General features: G+C 37.1%; 1 protein-coding gene and 1 long non-coding RNA gene across 3 annotated transcripts in view; one reads left to right on the plus strand and one right to left on the minus strand.

Annotated features, from left to right (window-relative positions):
• The window catches only part of LOC138317934 (B-cell lymphoma/leukemia 11A-like), a 106,323-nt gene that overhangs the window by 45,496 nt on the left and 40,641 nt on the right, over positions 1-20,186 (minus strand). For both annotated transcript variants that reach the window (XM_069259910.1, XM_069259911.1), the window contains one exon: positions 16,420-16,833. In XM_069259910.1, the coding sequence (XP_069116011.1) occupies positions 16,420-16,833 (414 nt within the window). The remainder of the gene's footprint in view (positions 1-16,419; positions 16,834-20,186) is intronic.
• LOC138317935 (uncharacterized) overlaps positions 1-20,186 on the plus strand; it is a 60,585-nt gene that overhangs the window by 8,464 nt on the left and 31,935 nt on the right. The gene's annotated exons all lie outside the window — the stretch shown is intronic.

Consider the following 20,186-nt stretch of genomic DNA (forward strand, 5'->3'; position numbering starts at 1 on the left):
GATCCCACCGTCCACACACATGTACACTAGCATCTCAAAAACATATCTGTCCCTGCTTTTTTCAATAGATATGTTTTTGAACAGACCAAGTTAGCCAAGTGCACATAGCACGGAAGATTTGGCTGGCGTATATGTGATAGAAATTTTGAATTCTTGGTTCAAACTTAACACTATGGGCGAGACTATAGCTCGATCTCCGACTCCTCAACTCAGTTGGAATGGCTTATCTTCATGGAGTATGCATCATTCCATTCCTTAAGTATGTGCTTCGTCCTCTTGGAATGTTTAGATAGACAGAAAATAAAGATTACCAGTATTTCTGACATAATGTTTCTAAATTTTTAAAAAAAATAACAGGACTTCAATTTTTTAAATTTAAATCTCGGGATACCTGGTCATTCCAAATCAAACCTGGACAATGTCCTTCAAAAAAAGTTTTATTTGATATGTGTACATGGTAAAGTTCTATTTTTGAAAGTAAGATATAACCAATTTATTTTAGTTACTACAAAAATCCTATAATTGTGTTAAGTCTGACTTGCACACACACCTGGTTGTCAGCCACTGTAGTGAGATGAAACAAAGAAAGGAAAAAAGAAACAGAAAAAAAAAGTTTTAAAAAAGAAAAACAACGAGGCTATCTGTCTTCACAATTTACGTCCCACAAAATTAAGACAAAACTACTCGGCAGGACGACAGTTGAAGGTGCAATTTTAATTTGATTGGAAGTTGCGCCACTGCAAATATAGGTCAATAGAAACATGATTAGGGAGTGGAAAGCGATCTCTACAAGTTTTTACTCCAACTTATTCTCTTAACATAGTATTGACTCCCGGACCTGACCTTTCCCGCTGCATCTCAGTAAAACGTAAATTGAATTATTGCTCGGGATTTCACAGAAGAGACAAAGTGTCGTTCACAGAAACCTTATAAGCACGCTCAATACCACTGGAACAATGACGGTTTCCCCGGAAAAAACAGTGACCAAAACAAATTAACGCTTTTTACAGATAATTAGGAAGATTAAACATTGCCGGTTTCTTTTCAAGACTTTGGCTCAGCAATGTCTACAACTAATGTACAAAAACTTTGGAATTAATTAATGATTTCTTGGTGTTACAACACACTGGCGAGTATACAGACTCCAGTTTTAGAAAAGCATCATTAGGTATGACCTTGGCTAAAAACACAATGGTTACTCTGCTGATCAACAAAATTACGGATATAGTTTTTGTCTGTTTTCTTACAAAATTGGAATGATATCTACATAACTGCATCAGAGGAGTGGTCACTATTGTCAGCTGTTAAGTAAACCAATCAATGGTCAATTTTACTATTGGTCAGCTGTGCTATTTTACTGACCACTCTCTATAGACTATACACTCCCTGGTCACTGCTTTCTCACATGGGTTACATCACATGAAAACCCAGCCCTAGAAACCACTTAGCACCCCGCCCCAATGAGGGAGTACAAGCACCCAGGCTCTGAGAAACCCCATTCTAATCCAAAGTACCCCTTGTGGGAATATCAACATGCCCCTTATAAGGGAGTTAACTCTCTTAAAGGTGTCACAGCAGGGTGGTATGCTGTCCAAGTAAGGGAGTTAGCTCCCATCAAGGTATCACAACCAGTGGTATCTTAGTCCCCGAGTAAGGGAGTTACCTCCCCTCCAGGAGTACGGAGTGCCCATCAGACAACCAGGTGTATATATAGGAGATAAGCCTGTAACCTTGTGTAAAGCTATGTAAGTCTCGTCCACTATCTGGGGCCTTGTCATTTACCAGAGTTACATAACCACGCAATGTTTAGTCTGGTCGGAGGGAAATCTTCTGGCTCTTGCCCTACAGCGAAGGTGTTTCCCATCAGTGCCAAAGAGCAACATGGCAGAGCCCCCATCAAACAGACCCCTTATCAAGGGTTCCGACATTCATTCCCGGCTCTACTCACAATGTTGGTCAATGTGATAAGGAGACGTCATTCCCAATTCATCTAATGAATGCTACAGCTAGGGATATTACCATTACGGAGCAAATCTCGGACACGTGGTTCCTATCTCAACATAACTAAACATTCAAAAAGGAGGAAAAAAAACTGTCCAGTCTACAACTTAATGCTGAGCAGGAACTATTTTTTTAGGCGCGTGGAGCTGGTGCAGGATTTTAAACAGAAAGTTTAAACCATTCTGTTTATACGCTTTTTGTCAGGAACATATCCCCCAGTTAAAACAAGCATCCATCAGTGTGATGGACGCCTGCTCAGTAAAGATATACCAAAGCCGAGCTACGTCTAAAACTTATCTCATTGCAAAGACTTCCTAATACCTCAGTTACTGGGTAGACTACTCATAGACCCTGTACTGATGTATGGTATATCACTGTTCCCATATCCTGATATTGTAACAAACATGTAGCTTATTAAATATTTGTATGAATGGAAGAGCTCAGTGACCTCTCTCAGCCTCACACTGGCGTTGGCAGTGATGGTCAATATTGTTCCATTGTAACCATTCAACGTTAGGTAATCCTCAAGGGGGAAAAGGCCTAATAAAATCAATGGGTGCAAGGTGATGTTCTGTCAATAATACTGTACAACAGAGGCAATCACGGCATCAGGCAAAATGATGAAACAAAGACATGGCCGTGTGCAGTGGCCACTCATCGCCAGGGCTTAATGAATCTGTTCTAGGTCAAGGTCATTTCGATCTCATCTTTAATAAGCCCACTGCCAGATTTAGTTGATCATTACGAATGACAGGCAGTTAGGGGCTACACTGAATGATGAGATACTATATATATAAACATATAGTACAGATCAACTATTACCACATTGCTTTACTTCATAAATTGTTTTCATTTAGGTCAGTGATGAATCCCTGCAGCTGATCAGAGATTATGTTTTCAGACACCAATAAATTCAATCACAAACTATTCTTATGGATATATCAAAAGATACAAATAGCACACAGATTTATGTTTGTCTAAAAACTTCCGATATATAGTTTATACACAAACTAATCAGAAATAATGTATATTAAAACTTGTTATAAACAACCCTTCCACATGAAGGATTTTTTGCTATAATGGACAAGATCATGATATCAATCTATTGTATGATTTACTTCTAAATAAGAACTCCTGTCTATCAAGAACAATGTCTTTTATGTTTTATCCCTGAGTTCCCTGTATCTTTTACTACTCCCTGATTTTGTTGGTCCCCGACCATCCCCCCCCCCCCCCTGTTTAGTGGTCAGATTTACAATGTAATTTGTTGGACAATACCTTGTAGTAATAAAAAAGACCAGTAACAATGAGTCAAGCCTATGGCAGCCTTTGTTTTGTTGATGAGCTTAAACAATGTCTCAAGTATTACCCATCTTGATATAAATGTCTGCTGTTCTTCGCTTAAGTCTCAGCCAAATTGCATAGAGACTGGTCATTCCAGGCGATAACAACCTTACAATTTGTAATCTGTCCGAGACATGTCGTCACCCAGTGTGATCCCGAACCCACAAGTCATGTGACAATGATACCACCTGGGTAGGGTAAATTGTATACTAAGGACATATTCTTTTGTACTGCTGTCGGACAAAAAGACGTTTATCTTTTTATAAATATGAACCCAAGATATGACATTATTTTATAAGTAGAAGGTGTGTATGGACCGTTTATTAGACTTCTGACACATAACCACGTTTGACAGAGTCCGCATGTAGCGTGGCGTTACCATCACCAGGCACCACCGGCTGATTCTCACCGAATTGGCAGCAAACTTTTGACGTATTGGTTGGAATATTGGGAGAAAATATTATATGGAAACTCTCATAAAACATAGCAAATCACTTCAGTCAAACAAAAAGTGCATGAGCCGTGCAGGTGTAGAAAAAGAAGTGTTCTAGCTTGATGCAATTATTTCGCTTACAAGTTGACAAAATGGACCGATTTGTAAACTGCTGGAGGGACCAATGTGGCCTCGCTTCCCTGCAGCCATTTCACTATCACATTGTTATGCAACATGGGTCAGAGTCTCTATACTAAACCGATCAAGTGTTGCAGTTCACATTACGGGTGCAGTTTTCATCTCAAAAATCTTCCGCCACATTTGTTTCGGGGCCTGTGCATTGCATTTAAGTATCCATGGCAATTTACATATCTATTAAAACTTCAGCGGAAGATTTACCTCAGCCTCGTTATCCCCCCATTCTACTTCCATTTCTTGAAAATTCAATTTTTGTGTGTTTATAATCAGTTTAAAATTCAAAAATTGGATTATGTATGCTTAAAGTATCTGGTAGTTTTGGAGAGTCAAGTGAGGCTTGCTGGTTAGAAGGAAGAGAAGCGATGGCCCATGCTGATTGCTGCAGGGATCAACGAACACGAGTAACTCTCCGTCACATAACAATTCTATTAGAAATATCACTAACACCTCCTATTTACAATAGAAATACGATCCTTTATCTAATTAACTACAATAACTTGATTGATACGTAGCCTATATACAAGACGTCTTGCTGAAATAAAGGTTGCCTTTCCAAAATTAGTTGAGGTTGACTTTCTTCAAATTTTAAATTTCAGATAATTCTTTTTAAAATAAGCTGATAATTAATATTAATTATCATAATGTATTTCCTAAAAGTTGTAAAGCATCAGTACAACATGGATACTGTACTTCCAGTACATCACTATAAATAATTAATTAATTGATATTGGAGGTGTTGGCTGGTGGCGGTAGGTAATTTGTAAAACAATTCAGACCATTTACTCCTCGTCTAAGTACATTTGACTTTAAGCTATAATGAATCACAGGAAGCGTCCTGCTCAAACCCACACGATAGCCACTGATTGTATCACCACATCAAGTTTTCAATATGCAAAATTTTCATTTGATCCCGTCAGAGAAATTCTGTTTGAATCGACAGGTATATAGATTTATTTTCCTGTCGTCAGTATACACGTTGTCGCTAGTGCGTGTGGACACGCTTGACACGATATCCGTCAGTATGTACGAGTACATGTGAAATTGTGTCTGACTGGGTGGTTGTACTGTCAGCTAGTCAGTCTCACCAAAACTAGGCAGTTCGGCCATCACTTATAATGGTTTAATGAATGTTTTATAGGATTTCTGTACCAAAATTTGTTTGATCTTGAAGATGTTGGTTATATATTTCCAAATCATGCTATCTCCAATGAATTGTATTATCTCCACTAATCAATAAAAAACAGAGGCCAGTTTTGCACTTTCATATGGATACATCGCCTGCCTCTGAATATTTTGCCACTACATATATAAAATCACATTCTCTGATATTTTCGTTTCATCCTCTTAGGCAATTTTAAAATGTTTTAAGGGGAGATAACACTAAATGAATCACAATGTAGCATATACCCTTAACTGATACTTTTATCAGTGTTTTCTATAAACAGAATATAAGTGACAATGTTTAATGATCATTTTCAAAAGTTGACTGTCTACGATCACAGTAAGTATGGTAGGTAGATTAACAATCAGTTTTAACAGATATGTTTTTCACAGAATATGATGTCCTTTTTCATCAATTGACCTTCGTAAATTGACATTCTTCAAAAACATTCAAGAAAAGAGAAACTCTGGCCTAGGCAAATTGACCGTGCTTTCAAACCTATCAGCAAAAACGTAAAGCTCTGACCAAAGCGATTTGACCGTCTCCTGAAACCGATTAGATAAAACAGAGGAGCCATTATAAAACACTTCCACTCAACATATCTGGACGTTCTTGATGTTTTGATGAAGTAACATGCACTGTTTGTGTTAATTTAAATTTACGACAAATACTAGCTTGAAATGAGTATTGTATTCAAATGGAATCGGTGTTTGGAGATTTATATATCAACAGTTGATTGGCTATGACAGAGGAGTGTTGTGTTACAAAATAGGACTTTTGCTTGAAATATTATCAGAAGAGTCCCAAACATTGTATGCAATGATGACGTTAGGCCACTAATTCAGTCTATACATGTCATCATCATCATCAATAAGATACAATTAGAAATAAAATTAGGCACTTAAAATAAATTAATAAAGGAACTTTATCCCATTACAATATTATGCGATAGTCAACAGGTTAAAAAAAATCACAAATTGCAAAGATCAGCAGTTTCCCTTCCTCATGTCGGAAAGATACACTGCATTTAGTCGTAAGCCTAACGAGATTCTCTCAAAGTTCAAAAACTTTCAAAGTACATTCGTGAAGGTGATTCCAAGATCAAGTTTGATTTGGAGATATTTATGTAAACATGAGTGGTGCATCAACGGACTAGTTTGATTCTGATTATGACACTCCTATTGGGTCCCATATTGATACAAATAGCCTACAACCCATACAAATGCTACTTAAACAGTAGTTAATTTCTTAGACTTGTTTACTCCATTAGGGCCTACAGAGGGACGGATGAATCGTAAGTGATAATGTGCAGTTCGAGTTTACCCAATATCATGTGTCGGGAGAATGGTACCTAATTCCAGTGGTCTTCTGGGGTTCTAGATGATGTCACCGAACGTTTTTACCATGCCATTTTTCGCAAGTAAATTCCAACATTTGGGAGAGCAAAATTGCCTATGACTAAAACCGAATTTTGCAGCAATAGATTTGAACTTAAGATCTCAATAAGGAGTTGCACAAGGATGAATGGGCGGTTTGTATAATGCTTTCTAGTCACAACAGCGGTGCCTGAAGACGCTCAGTCGACGACTCTAATGCCTCTAAGTCACAGCAATTGCAGAAAGAGTAGTGACTTCGTTGTGTTCTAATTACTCTCCTTACAATGATAAATGCAGCCATGAATAATTCACTCACATCTGGGCAAAAAACCTTCGACGGTGGAATCAGTTAAAACTGACAGAAAAAATCTAAATTTCATTGATAGAGTCAAAGAATTTTGTAATAGAGAGAATTCTAAGATATTATAGAACTCATAATTAATCTGGAAATTATGATATATTCATATTCAATGGTGTTGATTTGAAAAAAAGATATTGAAAAAAAAAGATTCTGATTGAAATTTAAGGTCAAGAATTGTGAAAATGGAGTAGTGAAAGGCATGTGAAAATGGAGTTGTGTGATGTTATGTGAAAATGGAGTTGTGTGATGTTATGTGAAAATGGAGTTCTGTGATGTATGTGAAAATGGAGTTGTGTGATATGTTAATAAAATTGTCTACCAATTATTTTTGATAAATCAAAAAATCATATATATCCATTTCTAATCATTCCACTAACCTTAAAAAAGTATCAGGAAGTAATGATGAAGAAAAGAAGCAAAATTTCAAAGCTTCATGTACACCATACTTGAATACTAATGAAGAAAGGAACTGACCCCCTCGAGTAAACTTGAGGATTACAGTTACATAAAGTATTGATCAGTCCAAACACAATATCAATGACTGAGAGCGACCAGTGTTACACCACTGCCACTCCTAAATCCGCTACATCGCAATGTCCTTTGCTTAAGATTTAAAATCAATCTTGTCACTGCTAAGTCTTGCAAAACTACCCATGCAACTTCTCGTTCGCCCAAATCAGCTAAAGCCTGATAGGATTCTCATTGTAATGACAAGCCATAGCCTTGGAGATGGGCGACAACCAACCATATAAACACCGAGAGTAATCGCCACGGAAACAGCCATGGGGACATGGCAAATGTTTGTATGGAAACCAGTAAGTTTTGTTTTCGTCAATTTGGTAATATAGCTGTCCATTCTGCCACCCATTGGTGGAACTGCAGTGGGTTTCGCTAAGTACACGTGCCTGCTGCGTCTTGTACATAAGCCACTACTACTGCAGCAAGCTGATTGATACTTAGTTGTTTAAAGCACATTTTAAAACACGAAGGAAACATTTAGCACAGAGTTTAAAATCAATGAGGAAAACATTTAACAGCTTTTAAAAACCATGGGAACATTTTCAAACGGCTTGGTAGTAATTCCTGCGTAAAGACTGGTACAATCCAGGTCATTTGTATTCTTGTAATCAGCCTTGTACTCCAACCCGTACCAATAAAGTGGGAAAATCTCATTGAAAGAAATATTCATTTAACTGATTCTAAAACTAAACATTGATTCTTAAATGTTTTTGATTAATATTTAAAAACTTTAAACAAACTTCTGTGATGGTCAACTTTCCTTTAGAAAAATGATGTCAAAACCTTCCAAGAATGTCGATATTAAACTTGTCTCTAAACCAATAACGTATGTAGTAAAATTAGATTGATTGGATTATATCACCCATCACAGCTTTAAAATTTGATTTACTTAGTTATCTCCCTTGAAACATCAGACATGAACATTATCAAGGTAACATCTATTTGCCAATAATGTCACCAATGTTCGGGTATCTGTATTGACATCATAAGTTCTTGTGTATCTAGTAAATACATGACATGCTTTTCTCTCTAATGATATGTATACATGAGGTGAAGACTGACATGTATGTTACAATATGTCACTGTTACGTTTGGGCGGGCAATGGGTGAATACTAATTAACTTAACAAATAAAATGATTTCTCACAGCCAAAAACAAAACAAGAAAAAAGTTTTTAAATTTCATGCTTTTCTCCTGAGACATTCAGTTCAGGTTTGTGAACTCGTCCTAAGACACCAGAAAAAATCTGCTGAATAAGAAACTACTTAGTGAAACAGAATCTCGTAATAAAATCCTAGAGCTGGTGTGTATGTAAGTAACGTATATATAGCGACTGGACAACGTCCTTTATCAGTGTTTTATGCTATTTACATAAAGCTGTATTATTTACTGACAAACAGTGCAGAGAAACCACGTCAGGCCGGACTAGGTGACACGATTACATGACGAATGGCAGTGTAATAATGCCCCACACATCCTCCTGGCTCGGTGACAATATCCACTCCAGATAAGGGTCACCCCGATATCTCTCCCAGTGACCAGTAACCCGAGACAATGTCACCTTGGCCATATCTCTTAATGACCAGTTCTGATGTCACTGTTGTCCAAGGCCTCCCACGATAAACACAACCTTTGTACTCATAAAAACACACATATAATCACATGGTCAAGTGGCCAAACGTAGATACACTCCCCCAATTAACTAGCAATGGTTTCAAGCAGAACTACTTAAATTTACAAGAGGCGTTATTGTTATTTTTTGCTTTATACTTGCTCATGAAAAACATATGTAACAGTGATATTTTCAGTGATATGAAAAACCTTGAATTTCATCAGCAGACTTGAAATGTTTTATGATAATAACTATATGTGGCCATTTCAACCTATGGCTTCAGTTAATTACTGAATTAATTAGCACTATCCTGGTTCCACACATATTATTTAAGTATTGTCCAGACATACCCTTGTAAAGTAAAGTTATCATATAATTTAAGGAAAACTTAAGACAAAACTCTATGTTATATACCTTTGTAAGTTAGAGACTGTATGAGTTATAGTGTAACTTAGCCCTACAAGGATCTGATTAATTCACAGTAAACATTTAATTATAAACTGTGAAAGGTGAAGTCAATATTGAATTAGCTGGCCTACTTCTACCTGACATAAGGACTCTTATCTAACACTCGTTGTCCTTGGGTGACATCATCAGTCAACAAAAACTTCCCATTTTGTCCTGTCCATGTTTTACTATAGACCAGCAGGTTCTCCAATGCTCTTACCCTCTATAACTGTACAAAGTCCAGATGTCTGGGACTTAAAAGAGAAATGGACTGGTCAGTACTGCATATACACAATGAACTTGGTCAATAAAACAAGAAATTACAGAAGAAACAAACTTCCCTAGTCTCAGGAGGACTTGACCACTGAAATAGCCATTAAAAGGGTTACTAAAACTTGAACCTTTATCAAGTCATCTTAAGTGTCATGTATAGTAGGACTCCACTGGCCATCCAAAGGGTCACTCAAACTAGGACCCCACTGGTCACCTGGAGGGTCACTATAAAAGTGGGACTTGGCTGGACTTTGGACTATAAGCTAAGGACATGGACATATGTAGGGCAGACAGATCAGTAATGGACATGCAGGCTCATAAGTACATGTATTTAATTATAACACTATAAACGTAACACTATAAACGTCCCAAGGAGAAGTGCTGTGTTTATAAACAAGCACTAGATATTAGATGTTGATATGTCAGTATGTTACACCAGACCACAGGTCAGTTTGACCAGAGGCCAGTTCAGCCTTATCTGTCCTCAGGTGACCCAGAAATGGGTCAGTCTAGCCACACAAACAGCAACTACTGGGTCAATATAGCCTGGATAATGTGTATTGGGTATAAGCTAGCCAGGCCTCAAATGACCCACTCCAACCAATAGGGGCCCCCAATGGGGTCTCTAAATGGCCCGTTGTGATGCATCAATACTTGGTTGGAATTACCTCAAATGGCCCCCAACACAAACTCTATGGCCTCATATGACCCACCAAAACGAAAAGAAGGCCCAGCCTCAAATGGGGTTTACATAGTCCACATCATCGCTCACTATGGTAAGATATATCAAACAAAATTTCAAAGTTGAACATAACAGACCTTAATAGTCTGTCAAACAGCCAACTTGTTATTCTGTGTCTGACGTCCACAATGATCATGTTAGATAAAAAAAAAAAAAAAATACACAATTGTACCCCGTTAAGGCCTCTATCGAATTGGTCACCATGCCCCAGACCAGGAAAATGTGTATTGTGTTTGTCCTGCAACAGACTAACAATATCCTTATGTAAACAAGGTTTACCTGCTGGTGTACATATGGACATACAAAACTTGTTTTACAGAGGCGTACTCTAGGCGAATATGACCACTGTGGTAATACACCTTATAGTCGCTGGTCCGACAGCCAATAGTCATTCACTGTAATAGGAGCCGGTAATAATTGGGCTATTTACGGACACAATGACTCACCTAGGTAACACAAACTCGTTAGATCACCTGGACATTCAGGTGTATTGGTATTAAGGTCACCTTGGACTCTGGGGTGACTGACCACTCAGTCAGGCACGTGGTCAAGGTGTCCTGTTCCAGAATTTCACATCTAGGCCATCTATATTGGTCAATGTGGATAGGGCTATTTCCATATCATTAGGAGATAGCTTTATTTAGAACAGGTTAAAATGACCTCTACGCAGTACACAACATGTTACAAGGAGAAATGTTGAGACTTGCCCCAGATATTTAACCTCTTATCCAGACAAAAACTATGTATATGATTACAAAGCTCATCCAGAAACATGGGGACTTGTCAAATTCATAGGACCCAGAAAGAACATTTAGTGTTACCATTCAACTATAATTAATAGATCACAAGCTTTTTTTAAAAGCCAAATGGTTATGAAAATAATTTTACTCCCCATTGAAATAGATATTAATGATATACCCTATGACTGTTTAATGATTTTGTTATAAATTTGCAAAATTTTGGTCAGAATATATTTCCTCTGTGCAGAGCATAGAGGAAATATTTATTGAAATAGAAGCCGAGGTCTGCTAATGGACTGTGGTGTATAGCTATTATCAGTGCCCCGATCTCTTGCCAAACCCAAGTTACATCATATGTTATGCGTTGGGGTTCTAGTGAGTGTGATTCACCTTCAAGCCTCTTACTGATCCCCTTCCTCCATAAAAAAATCCCGGCAACTTTCCCCCTGGCTAACATCACTCAGCCCAACTGATAATCTACTCCTTTGCTATCTGCCCAATCATCTGATAGGCTTTTTGAGATAACCCCCTCCCTCCTCCCTAGCCAGTCTCCCCTATCACACACCCCCTCCTAATTTTTTTCTGGACACATTATTTCATTGTAGTTGCCTAAACCATATTGTTATTCTAAACCAAAGTATGAATTTAATAGATAATGAGAATCGTTGCGCATGAAATTTGGACCATTTCATTTTTGACGCAGGTGGAGTTATCTGTTTGGAATTGTTCGCATGTACTCTTCTGAAGAGAATAATATGTGAAGCGTCCATAAGAAATTACTTTCAATTATGAATTTCTTTCATCTGCAAAGATCTAATGCACAAGCCAAATGCTTCCATTCATCCTAAAGTTTTGGGCAGTTCACCTCTTTCCCACCTTTTTGCATTAACATAAAAGTGTACATTTTTAATTGCGTAACATGTGAAAGCGTTCGCTTTATGATGGTTCGACCAGCTGTGTACACTTATGCAAAGCTATGTGCAGTACATGCAGTCGTGTGTTATAATTAGCCGGAGACGGAGGCTGGCCAGGCAGATGTGGCCTTCAGTGCCAGGAGGGTTTGACATTTGGTGTAGGGGTGTATATCCTGATCTACAACAATCGTGTAAAACATGGTTTATTCTTAGCTTTGCACAGCACACATAAACACACTTAAGAAATGATGAAGTGATATTTGACCAATATCAAGTGGTCACAGTCAAGTAAGGATGGGCGGAAATGACCTATGAATACGGTTAACATGACCTAACAATATCTGACCCCAAAGATGCTCACAGAGCCGTTAAAAGATATATGACCTCACAAATAAATGACCGGAAATATGTCAGATTACATCAAGTCAGTTTTGTACATCACTCCCACACAAGTAGCCTGGTGTGTCTGTCTGACCCGGTACACTTGCCTTTAGACAGGTTGACCTGGAAATACCATTGTCTGTTGGTATGGTATACCTCCTTTTAGCTGGTCGGATCTGGTATGTCTGTTTGACTTGGGTATATCTACTTTGGAGACTTATTTACCCTGGTAAACTGGTGTCTGAATTGTTTGACCTTTTATGCTTTTATAGACTGACTGACTGCTAGACTCACCACCAGTCTCTTAAATATCAAAATTATCACTAAAATTCAGCTGAATAGTCCAGGTTCAAAATACGCGGAGATCATTTAGTGATAGACAACAGTTAAAAAGTTCTTATCAAATTTAAGTTCTACTTACAGGTTGATTGGACAAGCAAAACACATTTATATACCAGTAAAGGCTACATTTGGACTAGAGTCTGGCCTAGGCTACATTTGGACTAGTCTGACCTAGGCTACATTTGGAATGAGTCTGACCTAGGCTACATTTGGACCTAGAGTCTGGCCTAGGCTACATTTGGACTAGAGTCTGACCTAGGCTACATTTGGACTGAGTCTGACCTAGGCTACATTTGGACTGAGTCTGACATAGGCTACATTTGGACTGAGTCTGACATAGGGTACATTTGGACTGAGTCTGACATAGGCTACATTTGGACTGAGTCTGACATAGGCTACATTTGGACTGAGTCTGACATAGGTTACATTTGGACTGAGTCTGACATAGGGTACATCTGGACTAGAGTCTGACCTAGGCTACATTTGGACTAGAGTCTGACCTAGGCTACATTTGGACCGAGTCTGACCTAGGCTACATTTGGACCGAGTCTGACCTAGCTAGGCTACATTTGGACAAGATTCTGGCCAATGTGTCTGTAGTGTAGAACTAGTCTGACCTATAGTGCCATTTACCAGGGCCTGTAGGTGGATTTGGCGAGTACCAGCGTGGTGCGAGGCCAAGCCAGAAGTATATGTCCTAGCAAGCTTTGGGCCTCTCAACCCCTCCCCCACGCACTGCGCCAGGAAGAGGGGAGGGGGAGGGGGCATGTGGATGAAGTAACTCTAGCATGCCAATACCAGTGAACCTCTGTTTGTTTAATTAAAGATGGCCATTACTCTGATGAGAACCAGACTATATCATTACGCCCTGGATATTTTTTCCAAATGTACACAAGCACATGTAATAAGTATGGGGCTTTTATGTAATCGCTGTGCACGGTATTAATATTTGTGTGTATGCCGACTGTCATGCCTATATACACTGGCCAAAGAGTGCGATGTTCCACTACCGGCTCCCCTCCCCACCCCCCACTAAGCTGACAAAAATTCTACTTCCCCTACTCCATTTCTCCCCATGATGACTACAGCTTTCATCAATAGCGCCATGTACCGACAGGTTCATCAGGATATTGAGTGATAATTTTACGGGTCTTACATGACATGGGACACGCCAAGAATCTCCGAAGGATATGACGCGTCACTCCATGTTCAGATCATCAGAAATATGAACAGTGGCCAGCATGTTGTTCTAGCATCCATCAGTTAGTGAAGAAATGTCTGATCAAAGATACGAACTGTTGACTTTCATATTTGCATGTCTTTCTGATATTTTTTCAATTATCGCAGTATGTATTTCATACACAATATAGTACATAATGCCATGGTATTAATTATTTTTAATCACATATTACCTTTTCCAAACTGAAACCTGTATAATACAGAGCTGATAACCTTTATAAACTGACCTTCACCCATAAAGCTCAATATAATCATATTTTCAGTAACTTGCTAGCTCCAAACATTACTGTGTCAGTTTTAGACAGAGGTACGTTATCGAGCGTTATCCTGTTTAGACAGTTTTCATTCATCAACTACCTGCTATACATTTCAGATCATCAGAAATATGAACAGTGGCCAGCATGTTGTTCTAGCATCCATCAGTTAGTGAAGAAATGTCTGATCAAAGATACGAACTGTTGACTTTCATATTTGCATGTCTTTCTGATATTTTTTCAATTATCGCAGTATGTATTTCATACACAATATAGTACATAATGCCATGGTATTAATTATTTTTAATCACATATTACCTTTTCCAAACTGAAACCTGTATAATACAGAGCTGATAACCTTTATAAACTGACCTTCACCCATAAAGCTCAATATAATCATATTTTCAGTAACTTGCTAGCTCCAAACATTACTGTGTCAGTTTTAGACAGAGGTACGTTATCGAGCGTTATCCTGTTTAGACAGTTTTCATTCATCAACTACCTGCTATACATTTCAGATCATCAGAAATATGAACAGTGGCCAGCATGTTGTTCTAGCATCCATCAGTTAGTGAAGAAATGTCTGATCAAAGATACGAACTGTTGACTTTCATATTTGCATGTCTTTCTGATATTTTTTCAATTATCGCAGTATGTATTTCATACACAATATAGTACATAATGCCATGGTATTAATTATTTTTAATCACATATTACCTTTTCCAAACTGAAACCTGTATAATACAGAGCTGATAACCTTTATAAACTGACCTTCACCCATAAAGCTCAATATAATCATATTTTCAGTAACTTGCTAGCTCCAAACATTACTGTGTCAGTTTTAGACAGAGGTACGTTATCGAGCGTTATCCTGTTTAGACAGTTTTCATTCATCAACTACCTGCTATACATTAGGGTACACTATAGTTACCACGGGGAATCCCATAAACTCTTATTCAGCATTTGAATATCTTACATAACCCTTTACCAATATTGGGAATTCCTCTGAGGAGATAAAAAGTCGAAATAAATGAACGCTTACTTACCCACTGGAACCACTTACCACGAATTACAGCCAGCCAATCAGGTCGTCTGAATTCACCTGTCTTGAGCCTCTTTCTAATATCATTCATACCTCACTCTCGCAACATTGTTAAAAATGGTGAATAATTTAATTACATATTTAACGTTTACCATCACAGGTAATGAAATTGTGACCGATGTCTGAACCGGAAATAATTACAAATTAAGATTTTTTTGGAAGCTTTACCTTTACTATGTATAATCTTTGGAATCGTGAATGACTGAACTTAAATGCAAAATCTCTGTAGACTCATCAGTAATAGTTCTGAACTTTAAGAACAGCTTTACTTCGTCAAAAATTACTTCAGAAAAAGAGCACAATTTCGACAACGATCTGACCATCCTTGTTATTTCAATTCAAATAATTACTTTGTTCCAACATTATTCTTTAATCTAGAAAACAAAATGCAGCAGATTCGAAAAAGCATGTTTTTGAGAACTTTTTACAAAACTTTTGAGCGTAAATCAAATCATTTTACCAAGACCAATTTCAATATCCACTTTATAATTTCCTTACATCTTTATGGTTTAGGTATATTAAAAAAGACTTTGTTTAAAAAAATAAGTTCAGACATCTACCATTATTTCATCATTATCCAATATTTGTAATTTTACACTTTTTTTTGCCAATAAATTAATGTCAATAATGAGGGCCAGAAATGAAACTGGTAGAGTTTATTTCCAAGACAATTCACTTTGCATCGAAGTAATCACTGCTGTTTCCCATCAAAATAAACAAAACAAAAAAAAACACATAATAGTAAAATCTGCTTTGAATTTATTCACTGCCGCTCTAGTCAGATACAAAACAAATTCCTGCAACTTGTCTTTGTTTCAATGTAGATCTATGCATTGTCTGTTTTTTTGGTGTTACAAGGAAATGGATTACTTTCGATGCAGAAATACGATTTGCCTTTTTTCCTGCTAGTTGTTTGTATAGATTCATTCCAATCAAGCACAGAAAGAACAGATGTGTTTTAAAGCGATTCGTCACCTACCTGTATTTGTTGTATTAGATTCAGCGTCCACAACCTTGCGGGGCTTGAGTGGTGACCGGGATAACTTTTGTTCGAAGAGTTTGTCCTCTTCCATGGGGCTGTGTCCATTCTCCTCCTTAACTCTCACATCCTTTAGCGAGCCGAGGGAGTCAATGGAGGAGCGCGGTGATTTGTTGTTTTCGATGGCCTCTTTGAGTGAGATCGGTGCGGAAATGCTAGTCCGTTTAGAGCTGATGCTTCCGCAGTGTTGCTCCGAGTCCGAGTGGCTACCATCTTCATACTCTGATGAATCCAACACATCAACAATTTTCTTACTGCACTTGTTGACCTTGTGGCGTATGAATTTGAGGATATCTTGTAGTGGAAAGCTGGTCTGACACTCGCCACACAGGAGCAGGTCATTCTCTTGTTCCACTGCAACAAGAAAAAGGTCAACTCAAGGTCACATACAATATAGAAACACCTTAACGAGAAATACCTAATTATTAATTCATTTCAGAAACAGAAAACATTGAAGCTACTAGATGACCATGGCCCAGTTTCACCGTCATTTGTAACTTAAGGAAATTCCTTTACTTTAAATCCACCATAGAAATACATTACAGAAGTTCAAGAATTATTTTCTTCCTTAAACTGTTGTAAGAAAGTCAAACATCAACACTAGTCGAAACACTAGCCTAAAAATTCTTAACATTAACTAAAGGAAATGAAAATTCAACAAAGTTAACATTAACTGAAAGCTATGCAAAACAAGAATTGCATTAAACTTCACTGCAGGTAAACTCTGAAGAAATTACTCAAAATTTGACAGAACAAAAAATTTAAATAATAATAAAATGAATTTGCACATAATTCTGAATTATTCCAATGTACCGAGAAAATTTGAAATTCTACAAAAGATTTTTCGCTAAGTATCAGCAATTAACAAAATTTAATCTTAATGATTGTTTTTTTTACAAACTACATGCACATAACATTAGAATTACAAACATTGAGTATATATCCATATATGTTCTTTTGGAATCAAAGCATTTCTGCACATGAAAACACAGCTACATCCCAACTGATGTTCACATCACAGTGTTGAGATGGCATTGCCACAATTCTCAATAGAAATCAGTTTGTGGTTACAAAAAAAAAAAAAAAAAAAAATTGAAAATCAACAGCATATCAATTATTGTGAATTGCCATGAAGCAAGTGAACATCAACATCAACCAGATGTCTTGGAGACAAACTATCTCAATTCCATAACCGATATCAAATCTAAATCACTTTGGAATGAATTGTTTGGCTGTGGATTCATACGGATGCCTCTGCTTCTAAGATATCGTTCTTATTTTGTTTAAAATTGAAATATTTAATGCTACATCAGACCACTCTTCCGTAAGCCAGTGCAAAAGCATCCAGACTACAAAATCAGGAATGTTTCCGAGACTCATTTTTTTCCTGGAGTTATCAATCAAAATCAATGGCCGTCTTCATGACAATGAATAAATTAACTTTTTAGACGATTTTCTGACGTCTTTTTGAAGTGTTAATTTGTTTGAAATGGCAGTCGTGTCTGTAAATGATTTAAACATCACTTCATAAAATTCGGATTCAATTATTGCTCTAATTTTTCCACTTTTTCCACTCAATATTTCAAATACAGTCGAGACAGACAAAACCTAACGAAACCAAAAACACATTTTATAATTTTAGATCAAACTGATTAAGAAATCAATTAATTTCCTCCTTCATAGACAGATAAAAAAATTATTCGACTTAAAAATGGGGTCGGCAGTCTCTCTCAGCCAAGCTGCTTAAGTTGTATTGATCAAGAAAACTAAATTCAACTCTAAACACCGCTATAGGAATATAGCCTACATCGGAAAATAAAACATCACTTGATATTTTAATTTGTTCTCTCAAAACAAAACTCTACAATCTGGAAATGAGCAGGGTCAGAACGAAGAACAATTTTTCCTTTAATTTATTTCTGCAAAGTTAGTGCATCCTGCATCGAATTGCATGCCTCATCGCTATTGTCTAACGCTATTCTACCAATGATTACAATACAAGAAATCCCCAAACGTGTGCTTTGTATGTTAATGAATCGTCTAAATCACTCCCCACTAACTTTAGTGGTGTTCAAATATGGGTCTGTAGTTTGTTAAGTTTCTATTTGTAATTTACGATTTCAAAGCAAATTGCTTTATAAATTGATACAATATCTTACAGGAAAATTCCTCCACAAAGGCCACCGGCAAAAATAATTTGAAATTTATTGCCATCTTTGAAAGATATGTTTAAAAAAACAGGGATTAATTTCGAATATGTGCATTCAATTTCCACATAAAGCAGGCAGGCGGAGTTTGGTAAGAGAGTGTTCAATTCCCTGGATCGCTTGGCATACTTGCTGATGTAAATGTATTTATGCAGTAGTGGCATGTTTAGGGACCATTTTTAGGATTACGGTCAAACCATTCAGTGGAGCTCTTCAGTACCGTAAGATTCATAAGTACCAGTCTCAAGATACCGAAGATAAAAGATTATATTTTGGCTTAAAACAACAGGATTTTCAGAAAGAGAAAAAATGCATAGAACACAGATAAAATCTTCACTGTTTTTAAAAGATTGCAATGACTTCTTATATCATTAAAATGGTTCATCATCAATTCCAGTCTTTTGGAATGGCTTTTTTCATTATTATTATTTTTTTTTTTTGCATTTTTGCAAAACTTTTGCATTAAAAATAATATTGACCTAAATATGATTTTGCATGGAGCCTTGGTTTAAAGATTTAGATGCTTTTTTCTTTTACATAATAAACCTTCAAACATTTTGGTCAAATTAGATTATTCCTTTATTTGAAAATAAATTTAAAAAAATTCTACTGGTGGGTCCTGAATACAGACAAATCCATGACTGACAAACAAGATTTCCCTGTCCCTCATCCAATTTGTCTTATTGAAAATGCATGGCCTTCAAGGAGCTGTGAACACCAACCCGCCAGTTAATCTACCCTTCTACTGTTTTCATACCCGATTACCTTTGCCACAAATGAGCAGAAAATCACGGCCAACTTTTCTGCCAATAAAATCAATATTCTTGTAATCTTTAATGATTAGAAATCCTTCAATTTAGATTTTAATTAGTGTGATACAGGGAATCGTGAAAGGCCTTAAGCGTGATAGCTTTGTAAGTCGGCCCTTCAAGGAGGGGCCTATTAGCCTTAGCATTATCTGCATAATCAAAGCGAGCTTTAGAGTGATGACATGGTTTCCACCAACCGAATGCGCCAAACCTCGCTGACCTAACACTCAGTGTACAAGTGCCAAGAAGGAAGAGCTTGCTCCAATATACCCATATTAATATTTGTTATCTGGGCGCGCTCGGTTGGTGTGAAGATATCCGGGAGAAGGAGCTGGATCATTCTGCAGCAGAAACTGCTCTGGCATAGGATTAATGAGGGTTATTTTTTGCAGCAACGGACTCATTGGTAGGCACAAGTGAGAAATGAGCGTAGTTTATAATCCTATTGGCAAGGTCAAATGTTTTAGCACAATTACATCCACATAAAACGGAGGTAAACAAATTCTAGTAGAATGTTACCATGTCCTTGTTGTATTCATTTTTTTTTCTTAATTGATCACAAATTTGTTTCTTATAATACCTATAAATTAATTGCGTAATTCTAAAATCCTTTATCACCAAAGGTTGTATATATTTTTTCCACAAAACAAACCAATTACTGTTCATTATTTTTTCAACTTCAAAGGTTTTC

This window comes from Argopecten irradians, chromosome 3 (assembly GCF_041381155.1).
Source record: "Argopecten irradians isolate NY chromosome 3, Ai_NY, whole genome shotgun sequence".
Taxonomy (NCBI): Eukaryota; Metazoa; Mollusca; class Bivalvia; order Pectinida; family Pectinidae; genus Argopecten; species Argopecten irradians.